Source organism: Heptranchias perlo, chromosome 2 (genome assembly GCF_035084215.1).
Source record: "Heptranchias perlo isolate sHepPer1 chromosome 2, sHepPer1.hap1, whole genome shotgun sequence".
In the NCBI taxonomy this organism is placed as follows: domain Eukaryota; kingdom Metazoa; phylum Chordata; class Chondrichthyes; order Hexanchiformes; family Hexanchidae; genus Heptranchias; species Heptranchias perlo.
Genome location: NC_090326.1, coordinates 17,295,419 through 17,313,222, shown reverse-complemented (window position 1 = coordinate 17,313,222; position 17,804 = coordinate 17,295,419). Strand labels below are relative to the sequence as shown.

Below are 17,804 nucleotides of genomic sequence, written 5' to 3'. Positions count from 1 at the left end.
AATGACAGCAAAATGGCAGAAATGTTGAATAGTTACTTTGTTTCAGTATTTATCAGGGAGATTAACATGGTGGGCATGACATAAGAAGAAGATCAAAAACTGATATAAAGACACTTAAGGTAGAAAGGGGGGAGATAATTGATAAAATAATCAAACTTAGAGAGGATAAAACTCAAAGATGTAATAGAAAAACATCTAGAAAATAAAAATATAATAAAGAATAGTCAGCACCGATTTCAGAATGTCATGCTTGACCAACCTTATTCAATTCTTTGAAGAAGTAACAGAAAGGATAGACAAGGGTAATGTAGTAGATGTAATATATTTGGATTTTCAAAAGGCCTTCGATAAGGCACCACATTGTAGACTCATGACTTAGGTCAGGGGATGTGGAGTCAGGGGTCAGGTAGCAGAATGGATAGCAAGCTGGCTACAAAACAGAAAACAGAGAGTGGAGTTAAGGGCAGCTACTCAGGCTGGCAAAAGGTGGGAAGTGGTGTTCCACAGGGATCGGTGCTGGAACCACTGTTGTTCACAATTCATATTAACAATTTGGACTTGGGAATTGGAAGTACAATTTCAAAATTTGTGGGCGACACAAAATTGGAGGGTGTAGTTAATACAAAGGAAGAATACGTCAAAATGCAAGAAGGCATTAATAAACTTGCAGAATGGGCATGTATTTAGCAAATGAATTTCAATATAGATAAGTGTGAGGTGGTGCATTTTGGTAGGAAGAATAAAGAGGCCCCATATTGCTTCGATAATAACAGTCTAAATGGGGCAGAAGAGCAAAGGGATCTCGGGGAACAGATATACAAATCAGTAAAAGTATGATGCAGGTTCATAAGGCCATAAAAAACACAAACCAAGCACTGGGATTCATTTCTAGAGGGATAGAATTGAAAAGCAGAGAAGTTATATTAAACTTGTATAGAACCTTGGTTAGACCACACTTGGAATACTGTGAACAGTTCTGGTCTCCATATTATAAAAAGGATATACAGGCATTGGAGAAGGTACAAAAAAGATTCACAAGGATGATATCAGAACTGAGAGGATCTACTTATCAGGAAAGATTAAACAGGCTGGGGCTCTGTTATCTAGAAAAGAGAAGACCTGATAGAGGTCTTTAAAATTATGAAAGGGTTTGATAGGGTAGATGTAGAGAAAATGTTTCCACTTGTGGGGAGTCCAAAACTAGAGGTTATCAAAATAAGATAGTCACTAATAAATCCAATAGAGAATTCAGGAGAAGCTTCTTTACCCAAAGAGTGGTAAAAATATGGAACGCGTTGCCACAAGGAATAGTTGAGGCGAATAGCAAAGATGCATTTAAGGGGAAGCTAGGTAGGCACTCGAGGGAGAAAGGAATCGATGGGTATCTTGATAGGGTTAGAAGAAGTAGGGAGGGAGCAGGTCCTGTGTGGAGCATAAACACCGGCGTGGACCTGTTGGGCCGAATGGCCTTTTGCTCTGCTGTAGACTTGACGTAACTCAATGTAACCCGTTGTAACAAAAGCTGTAATGAGCTTTCGCATGTCTTTCATGTTCAATTTTAAAGAGATGCCCCGGGTAAACCTTCCGGCTGCCTTCTCGCGGGCAATCCCCCGGTTCTCAGAGCTTCTGGCACGACAGCACAAAACCACGAGCAAAGACACTTAACCACAGGAAACTCTGTAAATGCAAGGTAAATGCAATAACGTTTTGCAAACTGTAGGCAAGTGTCACATGATCAGACATCACTGATGAGACGTCACGTGATCAGATGTCACATGATCAAATGTCATGTGATTGAACCTCCGGGATTACATCCAACCAGAGTTGGCAACACTAGTGTCGCCAGATTTGATAACAATGCCACTTTTTTTGGCTAATATAAGCTGTGCTTCGAAGGATGGAACAGGTTGCATCGGGTATGGTAGTGTAGTGGTTATGTTACTAATCCAGTAGACCCTGGACTACTAATCCAGAGAATATGAGTTCAAATCCCACCATGGCAGTTTGATGATTTGAATTCAGTTTACAAAATCTGAATCAAAAAGCTAGTGTTAGTAAACGTGACCATGAAGCTGTTAGATTGTTGTAAAAACCCAACTGGTTCACTAATCTCCTTTAGGGAAGGAAACCTGCTATCCTTACACTGTCTGGCATATATGTGACTCCAATCCCACACCAATGTGGTTGACTCTGAGGTGGCCTATCAAACTGCTACCAGTGGTTCAAGAAGAAGGCCCAACACCACCTTCTCAGGACAACTAGGAATGGGCAATAAATGCTGCACTTGCCAGTAAAACCCACACTCCGAGAATGAATAAATAATAAAGGTTTCTCTGCTGATTTTTTCCCCCCTTCACTCCGGTAGATGTTCCTAGGAGATACACCATCCAACAAGGTTGCTGTGAAGCAGTGAAACCTCGTCAATGGGGGTAGCTACTTTTGAATCTCAATCATAGCTGAGATTACAGATGGGATTCCAGACCTTGCTGTGTGAGTGAGCAGACTAGCCTATTAGTGGCCACAACACAGAAAGTTATGCCCATCTGTCTATTCTGTGATAATTCACTGATTAGGCCTCAGCTGGAGTATTGTGTCCAATTCTGGGCACCACACTTTTGGAAGGATGTCAAGGTCTTGGAGAGGGTACAGAGGAGATTTACTAGAATGATACCAGGGATGAGGGACTTCAGTTATGTGGAAAGATTGGAGAAGCTGGGATTGTCCTCCTTAGAGTGGAGAGGGTTAAGGGGAGATTTAATAGAGGTGTTCAAAATTATGAGGGGTTTTGATAGAGTAAATAAGGAGAAACTGTTTCCACTGGCAGGAGGGTCGGTAACCAGAGGACACAGATTTAAGGTAATTGGCAAAAGAACCAGAGGGGAGATGAGAAGAAATTTTTTTACGCAGCGAGTTGATACGATTTGGAATGTACTGCCTGAAAGAATGGTGGAAATAGATTCAATAGTAACTTTCAAAAGGGAATTGGAAAAATAATTGAAGGGGAAATATTTGCAGGACTATGGGGAAAGAGCAGGGGAGTGGGACTAATTGGATAGATTGTTCAAAGAGCTGGCACAGGTACGATGGGAAGAATGACCTCCTTCTGTGCTGTATGATTCTATGATTCTAATTCCTTGTGGTCTCCTCAAAATTTATTTGAACGCAAGAGGATCAATTTAATGAACCCAAAAGCTATTATCTGGCACCCCCTGATTTATTGGCCTCGTTTTTCTTGCTGTCTGTTTTGATTTAATCTATTTATTTCACATATGAGAAGGCGTTGTCTGTCCCCCAGTTAGACACCTTTGTGATCATTCTTTCAAATGCACCATGTGAAGACCTTTAAAGAGGAAATGGAGCCAGCGCAAAATGTGCTGAAACCAGTGGAAATCTGAGCCTTCCGAATAGCTCAGTAATTCGAATCCTTTTCTGCCAAGTAGAAACACATTTGTTATGTGGTAACGTGAGATCTTTGTGTAGTTCTTTCATTTCTCTGCTTATATTTTTCCAGTCTGTATAAACTCTTACCTTTTCAACTTTGAATCCCAGAGGGGATAACATCGATATGAAAGGGACAGTCTTTTATCCAAAAGTGTTTGGCAAACTCCGCTTTATATGTATGCCAAAAACTTGGGCTCAATGAGGTAACATTATAAACACGTCATTATATCACGGAAACATCACGTCTAGAGCATGATGAAAATGCCGTGCAGTAATTTGCTGATCTCCTTCTCCACTGTAAGAATGGTCCTCCTTTAAAAATGTTTCCATTCGCTCTTTGTTTAAAAAAAAAATTGAGACAAGTATTATTTATGTGACTGGTTTTAATTGTGAAATTACTTTATGCTGAGAAGTTAAAGGAGTTGGGTTTGTTTTCTTTGGGATAGAAGCTTTGAGGTGACCTCATTGAAGGGATTTGACAAAATTGATTCCGGCAAATTGTTCACAATAGTGGAAGGTTCAAAACCCCAGGAGTTAAAAATTAGGAAACTAGAAGGGAAGTTGGGGGAACCTTTTTACAAAAAGAAATGAAAGAGTTCTGGAATAAGTCACCAAGAAAGACCACTTCAGAGGGCAGCATTACACAGAGGGCTAAAAATTCCACCACAGTGCTCCTGCCACATGCGGGAGTGCAGAGTGCTAAATTACACACTCCCAGCCTGCGGTTTTCCACGGGTTAACTTTAATCGATACTAAACCATCCTCTGAGAGTATGCAATTCATGATATCCATTCCCGCATGCACCAGAAGAGGTGCAGGGGAATTTCTACCGTTAAATGGGTGTTTTGGAGAGAGAAGGGATAAGAAGGAGGATAGTGAGATCAGTCAAAGATGGGTGGGTTGTTGGGCCTAATGACCTCTTCCTGTTCCTAAAAGTTCTTATGCTCTTCTTGTATTGGTTATTTAGAGAAAGAAAGAAAGAAAGAAAGTCTTGTATTTATACAATGCCTTTCACAACTTCAGGACGTCCCAAAGCGCTTGACAGCCAATCAAGTTCTTTATGAAGTGTAGTCACTGTTGTTATGTAGGAAACGCGGCAGCCAATTTGCACACAGCAAGATTCCACAAACAGCAATGTGACAATGATCAGATAATCTGTTTTTTAGTGATGTTGGTTGAGGGATAAATATTAGCTAGGACACCGGGGAGAACTCCCCTGCTCTTCTTCGAATAGTGCCATAGGATCTTTTACGTCAAACTGAGAGGGCAAACAGGGTCTCGGAAAGACTGCACTGGAGTGACAGCCTAAATTTTATGCTCAAGTCTCTGGGGTGGGACTCAAACCCATGACCTTCTGACTCCGAGGCGAGAGTGAAGACTGAGCGAAGGCTGACGCTTAAGACTGGTAAACCACCAAGAATAAGGCACATGTAGTAAAGTGTACATGTACGATATAAACAGGGTCAGCTGTCTCACCATTCTTGCTGCCTCCCATTTGCAGAGGCGTTGAGGAAGAAACTGGCCGTCATGATCTGGATTCATGGAGGAGCATTTGCCATCGGATCAAGTTACGGCATCGGTCACGAGAAAATCTCCTTGTACGATGGCAACGAGCTGGCCCACAGTGGGGAGGTCATCATCGTGAGTGTCAACTACCGTCTGACTGCGCTCGGTTTCCTCAGCACTGGGGACGACAATGGAAGAGGTGATGTCACTTTTCTACAACCCAGCCCAAAACATCATCTTAAAACACACACCGTGAAATCCTCAGACATATTGGGGGTAGATCCTGAATTTGTGTGATAGTGTAAAACGGGTGATAGCGAGTCAGCAGCCCGTTTTACATCTCTTCCGATTGAAGTCAACAGAAATAAAAATGGGGAGAGATATAAAATGGAATGCCGACTTGCTATCGCCCATTGTACATTATCACCACAAAGTCAAGTTCTACCCTACTGTCCGCGCTGCCTTTTAAACTGAAAAGCTGCCAATCATTATCCAATAAGATAGTTTGACAAATATTTAAAAAGAGCATAAATGACTTCCGAGCACTGGCTTCATGGAAAAGAAAAGATAAGGTGACTATTGCAATTTGAGCCTGTTTTCAATACTCTTTCCTCATGCTTTACTTAAAAGGCAGCTTTCATAATTAGGCCTGTACTTTCTCTGACACAAAACTTAACATGTGGTGAATGGGATGTAATATGACTCAGGGCTAACGATCTACCCTTTTTAGGGTTGTTAACCCTCCATGATTGTCCTGAAGTCGCCAGGAATTAAAGATTAATCTCCCGGACACTCCATTGAGCTTGTAGAATAGCTATGTCTTAAATTCTACAAGCTCCACGGAGGTCTGTCTCATAAACTGACTTGGACACGCGGTTTAAACTAGTGAATTATAGATGAGCGAGTACTGTAAGGCCTTTAAGCCAACAAAAAAAATTATTTCGTGCCACAGTTGTTAACTTTGAGACAACTACTACCTTTCTTGCAGGACACTCCCTGATATGGCGACCATTACAGATAAGAGAACTGCTTCTTTCTCCAAAGAAGCAGGCTTGTGAATGGAGCATGCCGTCCTTTGAAGCTAGCATCGATAGCCCAGACAGGGTCTCTATATATAACTTATCCTGCCCACAAATACATAGAGAACTGAAACCCTTCCCACAAAAAAATTAATAGGAAACAATTTAATTTACCATCAATACGTATCACCTCCAAATCCAGGCTGTTTATTTCCTCAGCCTACAGAGTCTTATCATAGAATGATACAGCACAGAAGGAGGCCATTTGGCCCATCTTGCCCATTACAGAAGGAGGCCATTCAGCCCATCTTGCCTGTGCCGGTTCTTTGAAAGAGCTATCCAATTAGTTCCACTCCCCTGCTCTTTCCCCATAGCCCTGCAAATTTTTCCCCTTCACTTATTTATCCAATTCCTTTTGAAAATTAATATTGAACCTGCATCCACCACCCTATCAGATCATGGCAACTCGTTGCTTAAAAAAAATTCTCCTCATCTTGCCTCTGATTCTTTTGCCAATTCCCTTAAGTCTCTGTCCTCCGGTTACTGACCCTTTTTCCACTGGAAACAGTTTCTCCTTATTTACTCTATCAAAACCCTTCACAATTTTAAACACCTCTATTAAATCTCCCCTTAACCTTCTCTGTTCTAAGAAGAACAACCCCAACTTCTCTAGTCTCACCAGATAACTGAAGACCCGCATCCCTGGTACCATTCTAGTAAATCTACCCTGCACCATCTCTAAGGCCTTGACATTCTTCCTAAAGTGTAGTGCCCAGAATTGGACACAATTCTCCTGTTGGGGCCTAACCAATGTTTTATAAAGGTTTAGCATAATTTCCTTGCTTTTGTACTCTATGCCTCTGTTTATAAAGCCAAAGATCCTGTATGCTTTTTTAACAGTCTCCTCAACTTGTCCTGCCACCTTCAAAGATTTATATACATACACTCCCTTTAAAATTGTACCATTTAGTTTATATTGCCTCTCCACATTTTTCCTACCAAAATGCATCACTTCACACTTCTCTGCATTAAATTTCATCTGCCATGTGTCTGCCATTTCACCAGTCTGCCTATGACTTCCTGAAGTCTGTTACTATCCTCTTCACTGTTTACTGCATCTCTAAGTTTCGTGTCACCTGCAAACTTTGAAAATATGCCCTGTATACCCTCGTCAAGGTCATTAGTATATATCAAAAAGACCAGTGGTCCTAATACCGACCCCTGGGGAACACCATTGTATACTTCCCTCTGGTTTGGAAAACAACCGTTCACCACTACTCTCTGCTTTCTGTCTCTTAGACAATTTCGTATCCACACTGTCGCTGCCCCTTTAATCCCATGGATTTCAATTTTGCTATCAAGTCTATTATGTGGTACTTTATCAAATGCCTTTTGAAAGTCCATATACGCAACATCAACTGTACTACCCTCATCAACCCTCTCCGTTACTTCATCAAAGAACTCAATCAAGTTAGTCAAACACAATTTGCCTTGAACAAATCCATGCTGGCTGTTATTTTTGTCCTGGATTATGGTCTCTAGAAGTTTCCCCACCACCAACATTAGGATGTCTGGCCTGTAGTTTCTGGGTTGATCTCTCTCCCCTTTTTTGAACAGGGGTGTAACATTTGCAATTCTCCAACTCTCTGGCACCAATCCCATATCTAAGGAGGATTAAAAGGTTGTGGCCAGACCCTCTGCAATTTCCACCCTTACTTCCCTCAGCAACCTAGGATGCATCTCATCTGGACCGGGTGACTTTTCTACTTTGAACGCCACCAACCTTTTAAGTACCTCTTCTTTAGCTATTTTTATCCTATCCAATTTCTCTACTAACTCCTCCTTTGCTGTGACGTTGGCAGCATCCTCTCCTTTAGTAAAGACGGATGCAAAGTATTCATTTAGTATCTCAGATATGTCCTCTACCTCCACAAGAAGATCTCCTTGTTGGTCCCTAATCAGTCCCATCCTTCCTTTGACTACCCTTTTACTATTTATATGTTTATAAAAGACTTTTGGGTTCCCTTTTGTGTTAGCTGCAAATTTATTCTGATACACTATCTTTGCCCCTTTTATTTTATTTTTCAGTTCCCCTCTGTACTTTCTGTATTCAGCCTGGTTCTCTACTGTATTATGAGCCTAACATTTGTCATAAGCCTCCTTTCTCCGTTTCATTTTAATCTCTAAATCTTTAGTCATCCAGGCAGCTCTAGCTTTGGATGCCGTTTTGCCTTAGTGGGAATGTATCTGGTCTGTACCTGAACTATCTCCTCTTTGAAGGCCTCCCATTGTTCATTTACTGCTTTACCTGCCAACTTTTAATTCCAATCCATCTGGGCCAGATCCCCTTTCAACTCACTGAAATTAGCCCTTCTCCAGTTGAGTATTTTGCACTGTTGATTTTTCCTTGTCCTTTTTCGTAACCACTCTAAACCTAATGATATTGTGATCACTGTTCCCCAAATGCTCCCCCACTGAAACATGCTTCACTTGCCCTACTTCATTCCCCAGAACCAGATCCAGCACTGCTTTCTTCCTCTTTGGGCTGGAAACATGCTGATCAAGAAAGTTCTCTAGTACACATTTCAGGAATTCCTCCCCCTCTTTGCCCTTTACATTGTTATTTTCCCAGTCTATATTAGGATAATTGAAGTCCCCTTATATCACTACTCTGTAGTTCTTGCATCTTTCTGAAATTTGCTCCTCCATCTAATTCCCGCTATCTGGTGCCCTCTCGTATACACTCAGCAGCGTAAATCCTCTATTGTTCCTTAATTCTAACCAAATAGATTCTAGCTTTGAACCCTCAAGTACATCATCCCTTTCCAGTGCTATAATAGTATGTTTGATCAATACTGCTAACCACCCCCCCCCCCACCCCCCTTTATTTCCTTCCCTATCTTTCCTGAATACTTTGTAGCCAGGAATATTAAGTTCCCAGTCCTCCATTTCTTTGAGCCAGGTCCCCATTATCGCCAGTATATCATAATCCCATGTGGTAATTTGTGTCTGCAGCTCACCAACCTTATTTGCCATGATCCATGCATTTACACACATGCACTCCAAACCTATCCAAGTCTGCCTCACATTTTCCCCCCGTCTGACTCCACCTATTTCAGAACTACTCTTTATTCTAATGCTGTTTGTCTCTCCCAATCCTCTGCACCTTGTTTCTCCCCTCTAATGCTTCATCCTGGTGCCCCTCCCCCATGCCAAATTAGTTTACATCGAAAGAACAAAAGAACCCATGATAAAAACAATGACCACAGCCTCTGTTTTAAAATTCCCAGTGCCCAGACCCCACTACAATTTAAATGAAATGCGTAAAGTAGAAATAAATTATAATTTGAAATGGATCTGACCCCCTTTTCAATCATAATGCTTTCAGAATAACACGACACACAGAAAGAAAGAACGACTATGGTAAATTCAATCATCCGGATCGCTGTGGGAGTTCTCCCAATCTCCTGCCGTAGCTTTGGTGCTAGATTAATGCATACCCCGAGACATCATAAGAATGTGCTTTCGCCATATCTCCTGGTTTCTGCAAGAGGTTACTGCAAGAGGTGGGAAGAATCTCTGCGGAAATTCTACCCCACCATGATTGTATTTAAAATCCACTTAATCATGGGAACATATATGAACAGGAGTAGGCCGTTCAGCCCCTCACGCCTATTCCGCCATTCAATTAGATTATGGCTGATCTGGGTCTTAATTCCATTTACCTGCCTTGGTTCCATATCCCTTAATACCCTTGCCTAACAAAAATCTATCAATCTCAGTTTTTAAATTTTCAATTGACCCCCAGCCTCAACAGATTTTTGGGTGAGAGTTCCAGATTTCCACTACCCTTTGTGTGAAGAAGTGCTTCCTGACATCACCACTGAACAGCCTAGCTCTAATTTTGAGATTATGCCCCCTTGTTCTGGACTCTCCCACCAGAGGAAATAGTTTCCCTCTATCTACCCTATCAAATCCTTTAATCATCTTAAACATCTCGATTAAATCACCCCTTAATCTTGTGTATTTCAGGGACTACAAGCCTCGTCTATGCAACTTGTCCTCATAATTTAACCCTTTTAGCCCCGATATCATTCTGGTGAATCTGCGCTGCACCCCCTCCAAGGCCAATATATCCTTCCTGAGATGCAGTGCCCAGAACTGAACGCAGTACTCCAGATGGGGTCTAACTAGAGCGTTATACAACTTTATACAATCATCACCCTGCAGCGAATAGGCATGTGTGAATGTGGGTTGAGAGCTGGGCTGGGCCTGCCTTTGACTTCACCCATGGATGAAGAGCCCTGGCAATCTTCTCCGTCAATGCTCATTCTTCATGTGGTAGTGAAGGAATTTCAGGCCAGTGTCTGTAGAAACGTATCTCCAGCATGAGGCACCGCCTTCAGACAAGACAGTGAGAGAGAAGATTGGTAATAAAAAATTGAAACTCACTATTTCTTTTTAATCAAACTTAGGTAACTATGGCTTGTGGGACCAACACATGGCCATAGCCTGGGTGAAGAGTAATATCGCAAACTTTGGAGGCAATCCGGAGCTCATTACTCTATTTGGTGAATCAGCTGGAGGTGCCAGTACAAGTGTGCACGCATTATCACCAGTAAACAAAGGGCTCTTCAGGTATCTATGTAGCAGAATTCTGTACTCTTTCTGAATGAACTAGGGTCGCCAATCACCGAGGATTATCCTGGACTCTCCAGGAATTAAAGATTAATCTCCTGGACACTGCTGCGAGCAACACCTGGGAGAAAAATCACAGGGGCAACAAAAAAAACTGTATGTTTTCTTTTCGTTTTCTTTTAACACTTTCGCTTATTGGTTATAAAAATATTGGAGATAGGGAAAGAAGGCTTTTTGACTGACAGTCAAGAATCATCCAATTGGGTAATGGAGAGTTTTTTCCAATTTGCGCAGGAAGGCGGGATGCTGTGAGGATGGGTGTGTCGGGCGACCAATGGTGGGAGCGGTGGGGAGAGGGGGAGCCGGGGTGGTTGGAGGCGGGAGGTCACACGATGAAACCTCCAGGAATGCGTCCAGCCAGAGCTGGCAACCGATGAGCAAAAATCGATATGCGTCACCGTTTGTAAACGAGATGCGTTCCTAAGTTCCTACTCGGCCGGCACGATCACAGCTGTGAGCAGTAGCTTTATGGTCAACGTACAAATGTCAAACGTAAACACTAATCCTTTACCTTGCAATTTATTCAGGACAATGCAGATCTGCCAGTTTTGACTTATCTCACTTCTAATCATGTTAGAATGTTTTAAAGCTACTAAGCCTTTTCAATTATGGGTGCATAATTACATAGAATTACATTGAATTTACAGCACAGAAACAGGCCATTCAGTCCAACTGGTCTATGCCGGTATTTATGCTCCACACGAGCCTCCTCCCACCTTACTTCATCTCACCCTATCAACATATCCTTCTATTCCTTTCTCCCTTGCGTACTTATCTAGCTTCCCCTTAAATACATCTATGCTGTTCGCCTCAATTACTCCATGCGGTAGCAAGTTCCACATTTGAACCACTCTCTGGGTAAAGAAGTTTCTCCTGAATTCCTTGTTGGATTTATTAGTGACTGTCATATATTTATGGCCCCTAGTTCTGGTCTCCCCCACAAGGGGAAACATCTTCTCTACGTCTACACTATCAAACCCCCTCATAATTTTAAAGACCTCTATCAGATCACCCCTCAGCCTTCTCTTTTCTGGAGAAAAGAATCCCAGCCTGTTCAGCCTTTCTTGATAGGTATAACATCTCAGTTCTGGTATCATCCTTGTAAATCTTTTTTGCACGTTTGCCATAATTATAAATACGGAATCTGATACTTTCAACTAAGATGTATTATAATTTGGGCCAAAACCCAATGTGTTAAATTGCAGTTTTTTTTTGGGGGGGGTGATTTTATTCCACACCACAGAACGGAGTGCTCACCCATTGTAGAACTCACCCAATTTTCGTTCCATTAAAGGTCCGAGAAGGGCCTGGGGATAACCTGCAGATGGGGCCTGAATGCAGGTAAAATTTCTCTTTCCTCCCCAGCACTATCTTTGGGCCTTGGGGTCTACTAGCTGCTGCTCTCCAGTAACAGCCAGGAAGGCCTCAAGGGTGGCAGCCAGGATTGCAGCTGTAGGCCTCCTTTTTGTCCTGGTGCTAGGCCCAGTCAGGGGGTGGGCCTGTGCCAGGGGTTCCCCAGGGACCATTTTAATTGTCCAGGACAGGAGATTGAGATGGCCTGGATCTGCACACACACACACACACTGCACTTCAGCGAGGGCAGGGAAATATCAGGCTCAATATTACAAACTCTACCTCAGGACACAGATCTGGATTTTCTCTTGTCTAATTTCCGTTTTTCTCTCTCCACCCCACCCACCCCCCCCCCACCCCGCCGCTGTACTGCCCTGCAGACGTGCCATCTCACAGAGTGGCGATGCCCAGGCTATATGGGCCATAAATCGAAACCCTCTCCGCGCTGCTCGTAGAGTCGCCCAGGCTGTGAGGTGCCCACTGGAGGACAATGCTGCCATGATGTTCTGCCTCAGGCAGGTGCCCGCTAAAGAGATCGTGTTGGCGGTTCGTGTGACAGAGCTACTTAGCAAAGAGAAGATTGTGTTTTTTCTTCCGTTTGTCCCTACAATAGATGGTAATTATTTTAATAACAATTTATAAAAGAATTAAAGTATCAAAGGAAGCAAGGAACACCCAGGGGCAGATTAACGCATGGGGCCTACAGGGCTTGTGCCTAGGGGCCTCAGCCAAATATGGGGCCCATACCAGGGAGCAGTTTCATTTAAACATAGTATACTAAGGTGCCAGCCGAGGCTCAGTGGTAGCACTTTCATCTCATAGTCACAAGATTGTGGGTTCAAGCCCCACTCCAGAGATTTGAACACAAAACCTGGGCTAACACTCCAGTGCGGTACTGAGAGAGTGCTGCGCTGTCTAAAGTGCCATCTTTTGGATGAAACGTTAAACCGAGGCCCCGTCTGCCCTCTCCAGTGGATGTGAAAGATCCCATGGCACTATTTCGAAGAAGAGCAGCGGAGTTCTCCCCAGTGTCCTGGGCAATATTTCTCTCTCAACCAACATCGCTAAAACAGATTATCTGGTCATTTATCTCAATGCTATTTATGAGACCTTGCTGTGTGCAAATTGGCTGCCACGTTTGATACATTACAACAGTGACTACACTTCAAAAGTACTCATTGGTTGTAAAGCGCTTTAGGATGTCCTAAGGTCATGAAAGGCACTATATAAATGCAAGTTCTTTCTTTCTTCCTTCACTGGGCAGAGTACTTACCCATTGGGGTATCAGGGAGCGCTCTATGTACTTCTAAAAATTAATTGCCATCTTCTTAAATCAGCATGCCACACAACTAATATACCAGTCGATGCTGTAAATTTCTCAACACCACTGTTTCTTGTTTTTGTTTTTGACACCGTGTCCTAAGTATTGACTCCCGTCATTCTTATTTTAGGTGACTTCCTCCCCGCTGAGCCAGAGGCGCTGTTTGAGAACAGTAAAGAAATTGATTATTTGCTGGGCTGTAACAGTGGAGATGCCCATATGTTTGTGTCTGTTTGGTTCCCTGGAGTGAATATCCCCTTTGGAATTAGTGAGGCTAAATTCCGAACTGCAGTTGAAAAGGGTGTGGGTAAGTATTCGACGGGTATGGAAGACCATTTGGATCATTTGAGCAACTATTATGAAACATTTCAGATAAATTCCAATTTTATTTTGAAAATCTTATGGCAAATAAAAACTGGGGACAGATTTAGATATCCCTTTTCAGTTCTGATTAACCCAGTGTTGTCCAATAGACTAGCCACAGGTGTTTCTACGGCAACACCGATTTAGCCACATTGCACTAATTTTAGTAGAAAATGCCTTACATATAATACAGGTAAATGTATCTCACATGTGTATATTTACTTAACAAACATCTACCACTATTCAGTGACCAAGGAAGTAAATTAGCCACAATGATCAAAAAAAACACGCACACTCTGCTTTTCATCTTATCATTTTACCAACAAATGCACATAAAGGTTAAGGTTCACATGCACTCGCCTTGCGAATATAAGTATTGAGATCACATGCCCAATGATGGGGTTTATTACTCATTTTTTATTTACCAATCAGAAATGCAATTAGCCACATCTGGATTCCCAATTAGCCACATGTGCTAATTGGGAATCCAGATGTGGCTAATTGCATTTCGTGGCTAACGTATTGGACAACACTGGAATAACATAACGCGAGCAAAACAACAGGTTTAGTGACTGTGAACAAAATGGACTCTTCAATAATTCTATAGCATGACAAGATTGTCTTACTCTATACTTGTGGTCTTCACTACAACTTTATGGCTGGAAAGATTGAGATACGACTGACTGTTGATGAATCATTATTCTGGAAAAGCTTAAGATAAAAAAGAATAAGGAGGCCAAAATTCCACTCCCGCACTGGGTGCATCTTGGACATTGCTGCCAAGGGTGAAGGGTGGAAAAGGGAGCAGAACCCTTTTCCAACGGGATTCCACCCCATGGAAATAAGGCTGGCAAGCTCCAGTAGGGAGCACCATGGACGGATTTACCGTGGTAAGTACCCCAATTTGAGACGGGGAGGGAGAGAGGGTCAGCGGCCTTCACTTTGGGTGGTCATGGGTTCCTTTCCACCACACCAGCACCAGGGAGTGGGCCTATCGGAATTCCGACCCCAAGGGCTTTCACTCATTCGTTGTATTGGTATAATGTTTGACGGCCAACTTCATTCCCAGTCTGGACTCTCATTTGAGCTCAGTTGCCATCTATTGACAAGCTTGGTTTGTTTTTTTGACTGAGCAACAAGACCAGAAAATGGTGGAAATGCAAAGCAAGTCAACAAGCATCCAAAAAAGAGAAAAGTTGGGTCATGGCCTTTTTGGGATCGTACCTTCAACAATGTTCTGTTGAAAGGTTACACATTCGAAAGACCCTAGCCTGCCTTTTCTCTTCAGACGGTGACTGATCCGCTGTGTATTTTCAGCGGTTTTGTACTTCTCTTTTGGATTGGCAGCACTTGCTGTTTTTCCATCTTATTTTAGTGATGGCGACTTTAGTGCTCCATCTTGATGGGAAAGGGAGCAAAATCACCAGGGAGCCTTGGGATTAACACATTCCCTTTTGAGCAATACAGGCTAGCATGGATGGTAACCATAGAGAAACCTACACTTCAGTCATTCCCAGCCTCCAGGTGGAAGGATAGGCAGCATGGAGATAGCAATGGGAGACTCTCCTGGGTCTGTACAGTGAAATACCGGAAAATCGATTTGGTTACGGTAATGCACTCCAATCCAACCAACTTTCCGATATTCTTTATGGGTTGTCCACAACCATGAAAACGTCCCCTGGTGAAGCAGTAGGGATGGTTAGGCTGAAACAAGGGATAGAAATTCATTTTAAAATGTATAACATCCTAAGGCAACGCACTGGCACTTCGAAGTTGCGGTAAGGATTGAGTGCTGCGGTCTGCTGCTGAAAACCTCTTCCATGCCTTTGTTACCTCCAGACTCGACTATTCCAATGCTCTCCTTGCCGGCCTCCCATCCACCACTCTCCATAAACTTGAGCTCGTCGAAAACTCTGCTGCCCGTATCCTAACTCGTAACAAGTCCCGTTCACCCATCACCTCATGTGCTCACTGACCTACATCGGCTCCATGTCTGGCAAAGCCTCGATTTTAAAATTCTCATCCTTGTGTTCAAATCCCTCCATGGTCTCTCCCCTCCCTCTCTCTGCAACCTCCTCCAGCCCTACAACCCTCCGAGATCCCTGCGCTCCTCCAATTCTGGCCTCTTGCGCATCCCCGATTTTCATCGCTCCCCCATTGGCGGACGTGCCTTCAGCCGCCTGGGTCCTAAACTCTGGAATTCCCTCCCTCAACCTCTCCGCCTCTCTACCTCTCCTCCTTTGAGATGTTCCTTAAGACCTACCTTTGTGACCAAGCTTTTGGTCACCTGTCCTAATATCTCCATATGTGGCTCAATGTCAAATTTTGTCTGATAACGCTCCTGTGAAGTGCCTTGGGATGTTTTACAATGTTAAAGACGCTATATAAATGAAAGTTGTTGTACTTGTTACAGGTTCTTTGGGTGAGGCTGCGCTGGAATCAGTTATATTCGAGTACACTGACTGGGAGAATCCCACACAGTTTTCCAGGAGGCAGGGCTTGTCGCTGCTGTACACGGATTTGGAATTTTGCGCCCCAGCCTTCAGCTCCGCTCAGAAGCATGCAATGATCGGCAGGTGAGGGAGTCTCTCAGAGTGACCTGGTGGTGGGGCCCTGGTGACTGTCGTACATGGGGCAGGCTTTAATCACCCACTTTTGTATAATCCTCCAGCTACGTTGACCCTCCAGGCAAAATACCGTTTAAGAAAGCAAACAAAAAGTTTGTCCCAGGTTTATTTGAAAGTCGTCACTCTTAAGAAATCTTCCTTGTTACACAGTTAACTTAAAAAGGGTTGCCAACCTTTTCGAATTGGACCAGATACGTGTATCACGGTTAGTGAGTGGGCGCAGAAATGCAAGCCACATGTACAAAATGTCAGTCCACACGCACAAATACAAGATTTTCCCTGAATTAGCGTAGGATTTTTTTAATCTGTTTTTTTTCCTGCCACACCCAGAGATCATATGACTGCTGGTGAGAGGGGGCGCTGGGAGTCACGATGTTTTGTTCCATCCAGATTATTTGGGACAGACTCGATTGACAGGCTAGTCCTTTCTGTCCGTCTTTCCACAAGTTGGTTTTATGAGCTGGATAATTGGACACCCCACCCCTTGGCATATTCTGAATATTCCTCCAATTCTAGTCCCCTGCGCATTCCCCACTTCCTTCGCCCCACCATTGGTGGCCGTGTCTTCAGCTGCCTAGGCCCTAAGCTCTGGAATTCCCTCCCTAAACCTCTCCACCTCTCATTCCTCCTTTAAGACACTCCTTAAAATCTACCTCTTTGACCAAGCTTTTGGTCACCTGTCGTAAAGTCTCCTTCTTTGGCTCGTTGTCAATTTTTATATGAACATACGAAATTGATGGGCAGGATAAGATAATGCTCCTGTGAAGCGCCTTGGGATGTTTCACTACGTTAAAGGCGCTTTATAAATGCAAGTTACATTCATAGAATCATAGAATCATAGAATCATAGAAAATTTATGGCACAGAAGGAAGCCATTCAGCTCATCGTGTCCACACCGGCTGAGAAACGAGCCACCCAGACTAATCCCACTTTCCTGCAGAATACATACATAGAATTACATAGAATTTTACAGCACAGAAACAGGCCATTCGGCCCAAAAGCTCTGTGCTGGTGTTTATGCTCCATACGAGCCTCCTCCCACCCTACTTTATCTCACTCTATCACTGCCTGAAAGGGTTGTGGAGGCAGGAACCCTCACAACATTCAAGAAGCATTTGGATGAGCACTTGAAATGCCATAGCATACAAGGCTACGGACCAAATGCTGGAATATGGGATTAGAGTAGACAGGGCTGATGGCCGGCGCGGACACGATGGGCCGAAGGGCCTCTATCCGTGCTGTATAACTCTATGACTCTATATCATAGAATCATAGAATGGCTACAGCACAGAAGGAGGTCATTTGGCCCATCAAGCCCGTGCCGGCTCTTTGTAAGAGCAATCCAGTCAGTCCCATTCCCCCGCTCTTTCCCCATAGCCCTGCAAATTTTTCCCTTCAAGTATTTATCCAATCCCTTTTTGAAAGCTAGGATTGAATCTGCTTCCACCACCCTTTCAGGCAGTGCATTCCAGATCA

The 17,804-nt window shown here is 43.3% G+C and overlaps 1 protein-coding gene across 1 annotated transcript in view; it reads left to right on the top strand.

Annotated features, from left to right (window-relative positions):
- Positions 1-17,804, top strand: part of LOC137331831 (bile salt-activated lipase-like) — a 36,164-nt gene that overhangs the window by 8,028 nt on the left and 10,332 nt on the right. The window contains exons 4-9 of the mRNA XM_067995747.1: positions 4,318-4,325; positions 4,945-5,146; positions 10,442-10,604; positions 12,398-12,633; positions 13,469-13,645; positions 16,115-16,277. Coding sequence (XP_067851848.1) covers positions 4,318-4,325; positions 4,945-5,146; positions 10,442-10,604; positions 12,398-12,633; positions 13,469-13,645; positions 16,115-16,277 — 949 coding nt within the window. The remainder of the gene's footprint in view (positions 1-4,317; positions 4,326-4,944; positions 5,147-10,441; positions 10,605-12,397; positions 12,634-13,468; positions 13,646-16,114; positions 16,278-17,804) is intronic.